Source organism: Psammomys obesus, unplaced genomic scaffold (genome assembly GCF_907164565.1).
Source record: "Psammomys obesus unplaced genomic scaffold, mPsaObe1.curated_primary_1811, whole genome shotgun sequence".
NCBI classification, from domain to species: Eukaryota; Metazoa; Chordata; class Mammalia; order Rodentia; family Muridae; genus Psammomys; species Psammomys obesus.
Window position 1 is genome coordinate 10,531,386 of NW_026596244.1, and position 4,636 is coordinate 10,536,021.

At 38.2% G+C, this 4,636-nt stretch overlaps 1 protein-coding gene across 1 annotated transcript; it reads left to right on the forward strand.

The window, feature by feature from the left end:
• Nucleotides 1-1,628: 1,628 nt before the first annotated feature.
• LOC129668530 (prothymosin alpha-like) lies at nucleotides 1,629-4,134 on the forward strand. The gene is made up of 2 exons (XM_055596559.1): nucleotides 1,629-1,649; nucleotides 3,475-4,134. Exons 1-2 carry the CDS (start codon nucleotides 1,629-1,631, stop codon nucleotides 3,904-3,906), a joined length of 453 nt encoding a protein of 150 aa, XP_055452534.1. The 3' UTR covers nucleotides 3,907-4,134.
• The last annotated feature ends 502 nt before the right edge of the window (nucleotides 4,135-4,636 follow it).

Here is a 4,636-nt window from a genome sequence, read left to right on the forward strand (position 1 = left end):
TTTTTGACATCCCCACAGTATCAAAGTGCCTATGTCATCCAGAATCTATATTATAAATACTATCTAACATCATAAAATGCTCTTCTACTTATGGGACCTTGATTACTTAATCTCTCAAGAATACTGAATAAATATTCAAAATTCAGGGAGGTAAAACTAAATGGAAGTGTGATTATTTTATAAACACCATATCTCAACATTAAGGAGGAGAATATCACAAATTATATGTTACACTTATTCTTAGGTTTCTTTTGACTCCTTAAAACTCTGAAATTTCTGAGTAGATAAAATGTTATCATCTTAAAAGAGGTGGATGAACGTTTGTTTCTATGACCATTTGTGTCATGAAACCTGGGAATGTTTTTACAAAGTGAGACAGAAACTTGCCTCCTTCATCCCTTTGTACTAATCTACATAGGGTGGTAACCAGCTGTAATTTATTTTTCTTTGAATATTTAATGATCTTCTGTTTAAATTAAAGAGCAATTACTGTGTGATTTTTTATGGAATGGAAAGAACAAAAGCTCTCAGATTATTTCCAGCTTACCCTTCTGAATTCTATAAACAGATGCCTTTTCTCAGTGGATCATGAACTCTGATCATTGCACAACTGTTTCCTAAGACACAACAAGAGTTTGCCAAACCAGTATTTCCTAGATGGAACAAAAGGTGTCACTTGATAACCTCCAAAGGTGTTGGCCTACAAGGCAGGTGTATTCCAGCTTCCTGGATCACTGCGTCAAATCTCTTGCAGGCTCATGCACACACATACCATTAATACAGCACAATTTCTACCAAATGGTTTTTCTCCTATCAAACTTAGGCTTATTTATTATTTTTTCTTCTATTTAATCTTTCCCATAATAAAATTTCTATTATCTAAAATTATTTTATGTCTAATAAAAAATATGAGATATAGCAGAATTTTAATTTGCAGAAAATAGAATTTTTATAATGAAGAAAAACAGTGTGATTCTTCTAGGTTAACAATCAGAAGTTCATTCTTTATGTTTGCCTTTTCATATTATTTTTTTAGTTAATTTACACTACCCCTTTGCATTTATAATGATAATTTGCCAATTTTATCGTACCACCTCATTGGGTATCTGAATGAAATAAATAGCTTTGATCATAGTCCATGTATAAAATCAACCTAGACCTGAGAGAAGAATGTGATTGCGAAGGAATGCCAAAGATGATAGAAATGTTGCCCTTCTGAGTATGACCACCATATTCTAGCTCATAATGTAGCTCCAGGAGAGAATTTTAAAAAGTGACAAATCCATTTGCATATCTTAAAATCCCTTCTGCATATCTTCTTGCAGTACAGAAGATGCCCATCTGTCTTCTCTTCTGTCTGCACTGACTAAGAGCTGATTATGGCCCAGACAGTATTCTAGGCATTGCTGTCAACCAGAGGCACAGAGAACAGTGACTTCACATCTCCCCGTGAGTGGGAAAGACAGGTGACTAACAGAACTCTAGCAAATGAACAAGGTGCTGTCGTAAGAAGTGGAAATTTAGTGGAGAAATGTAGTGCACCATAAGAGAAAAAGTAACAGGAGTAGGGTGTGTCCCCTAGGAATCTGAAATTGGCAAACAGGGTTGAATCTGCTGGGAAAGTAATGATGACTAAAGACGTGGAAGATGTGAGGAACAAGCCAAGTGGCAAAGAACTCAGGGAACTGATGTGATCGATTTCTGTGGGGATGCCAGTAGCCGACATGTTGAGCCGTTGCAAGAATCTGGTGACATGCTCATGGCAGAGGCCACATGGAGGAAGTGAAAAGGGTGTGAACTGGCCAAATTCTGAAGACACGTTAAGGAAAGTCTATAGAACATAAAAGCTCTAACTCAGCAAAAGACATGAAGTGGACAGGAGCCCATGCCCCACCTTTGGAGAAGAAAATTTCAAAATAGAAAATTTACTGGAAAAGTAGAGCTGCCAAGGAAAATCATTATTTATGACAGTGAAGAAATAGAAATGTAATTGTATTTATAATGAGCTGTCAGCATTATTCAGAGAATTACCCATCTCTAGTCACATGAGAGGTGGGTTCTCATGGCACACTGTAATTTTTTCAAAGTGTAGAAAGAAGACCCAATATTCTCAGGTTGCAAACTACCTGTGTTTTGATAGCAAATGGCCAACATCCAGAGAGTTCCTATTAAGCAAAATAAACATTTTTTTTCTTGAAAACACCATGCCTTCTACAGAAGATTATGAAGGGCTTTCCAGGAATCTTATTAATGTTCAAATAAAATGCCAAATACTAACAAATCTGTTAAGTTACCAGGCCCCTTAGAGTCTATGCTGAAGATAGGGGAAATTATCCCATACTAAGAAAATAGATACTGCTGCAGCTACCCTTTTAAGCAAGAAGCTTTGAAATGGATGATGAATCCTTAGAATGTTAAATCTTTAGACACTCTACTGGGTTTATTTGCATTTAAAAGAAATGATAATCAAAACTTCCAAATTAGATAAATTTTCTGGGAAGCACAGCTAGGAAGTATTCAAAAATATACATCTCATTTTTTACTTTTTAAGAAAGCCAGTGAGATCAATGAAAAGAAATTTAAGTTGAATTGTGAGATTCAAATATGGCAATGCAAATTGGACATATTTGAATTTCTGATCAGTATAATAAGGTAATTTATGTTTCTTTTATTAATAGATTCAGGCAAATTGCAGATGGTGAAAAAAAAAAACAAGTTGCATAGCTGTTAAAACTCACATCAAAACTACAGTATTTTTAAAGAAATAAAATATTTTCAGATAGATTTAAAAATTCCTTTATTGTACAATACTAATGAGCTTTATGTCACAATAAACAGCTTGACTATGCAATGTATAAACTATTAATTAATGAAACGCTATTTTTTAAATATTTTTGCCCTGTCTGAATTTTTAGTATATATAATCAATAAATCAATGTGTTTTTGTTTTTGTTTTTGTTTTTTGTTTGTTTTTAATTTATGGTGAGGATAAATGAGGAGCACTGTAATGATTAGACCAATCTGCTCAGGATTATCTCTGTGGAAGTGAGAAGGTGAGCCATGGAGATACATGGGAGCCGAATCATAATGGCTAATGATATATGAAGAGGAATAAGTGGCCCCACGTTAGGAGAGTGGCCTTTGGCTCATTTCCTCCAATGCGGATTCTCAGATAGCTTCGTGTGCAAGGCTTTTACTAAAGAATTACTCTCGGGCCTAGGATATAGCTCCAAAGAGAAAGTACTTGCTGCGTAAGCATGAGGACCTGAGTTCAAATCCCCAGAGCTCAAACAAATGCAATAAATACGCGATGCCAAATGTGCTGATGTCCGAGCTAAAACAAGTCAACTGGCAGGGCCCAAATCAAGAATGGAGGAAATGAAGCCTGTCTTTTAAGAAAGAAGAACGGGGACTGGCTGCTCTGAAAAGCCATCTTTGCATTGTTCCCGGGTCCTGCTCCCCCGCTCGCTGCAGCCGCCTTCGCTGCAGCCGCCTTCGCCCCTGCCTCCTCCTCCACTGCGGACTCCGGCAGCTCTCTCACCGGAGTCCTTGAACTCGATTTCTCTCTCCCTCAGCTGCATCGGACCACCGGCGTGCCCCACCACGTCAGACGCGGCAGTGGACACCAGCTCCGAGATCTCCACCAAGGACTTGAAGGAGAAGGAGGAAGCTGTGGAGGCGGCAGAAAATGGAAGAGACGCACCTGCCAATGGGAATGCTAATGAGGAAAATGGGGAGCAGGAGGCTGACAATGAGGTAGAAGAAGAAGAGGAAGAAGGTGACGGTGAGGAGGAGGACGGAGATGAAGATGAGGAAACTGAGGCTCCTACGGGCAAGCGGGTAGCTAAAGATGATGAGGATGATGATGTTGACACCAAGAAGCAGAAGACTGATGAGGATGACTAGGCAGCAAACAGGAAAAGCTGAACTTGAGGCCACCGTGACCTATTCACCCTCCACTTCCCGTCTCAGAATTCAAACGTGGTCACCTTCCAGCGGAGAAGCAGGCCCGGCCCCACAGCGGGCAGGGTCACCCACAGATGACATGCGCTCTCCACCACCCCACCAAAACCACAACATGAATTTGCAACAGGGGAGAAAAAGAACCAAACTTCCCAGGCCCTGCTTTCTTTCTTAAAATACTTTGTTTGCATTTTTTATTTACATTTTATATTTTTGTACCTATTAGGGGTCAGCCATTTTAAATGATAACGGGTGACCAAACCAGCCTTCAGAGCGTTCTCTGTCCTCTTCTGACTTTACTTGTGGTGTGACCATGTTCATTATAACCCCAAAGGAGAAAAAAAAAACTTGTAAACAAAACAACAACAACAAAACAATCTTATTCCGAGCATTGCAGTAACTTTTTGTGTATGTATTTAGCTGTACCATAAGTAGTTGGTTTGTATGAGATGGTTAAAAAGGCCAAAGACAAAAGATTTCTTTTCCCCCCTTTTTTTGGTCTATGAAGTTGCTGTTTATTTATTTATTTGTTTGTTTGTTTATTTATTGGCCTGTTTGATGTATGTGTGAAACAATGTCCAACAAAACACCAGAATTTTATTTTGCTGAGTTGTTCTAAAAAAAAAGAAAGAAAGAAAGAAAGAAAGAAAGAAAGAAAGAAAGAAAGAAAGAA

What these genes read in the sequence shown, in the direction of transcription:
- LOC129668530 (XM_055596559.1), top strand. Translation starts at nt 1,629, where the DNA reads ATGACTAAAGACGTGGAAGAT. An exon ending in TGACTAAAGACGTGGAAGAT is followed by an intron (nt 1,650 to 3,474) that starts GTGAGGAACAAG and finishes CGCTCGCTGCAG; the next exon opens with CCGCCTTCGCTGCAGCCGCC.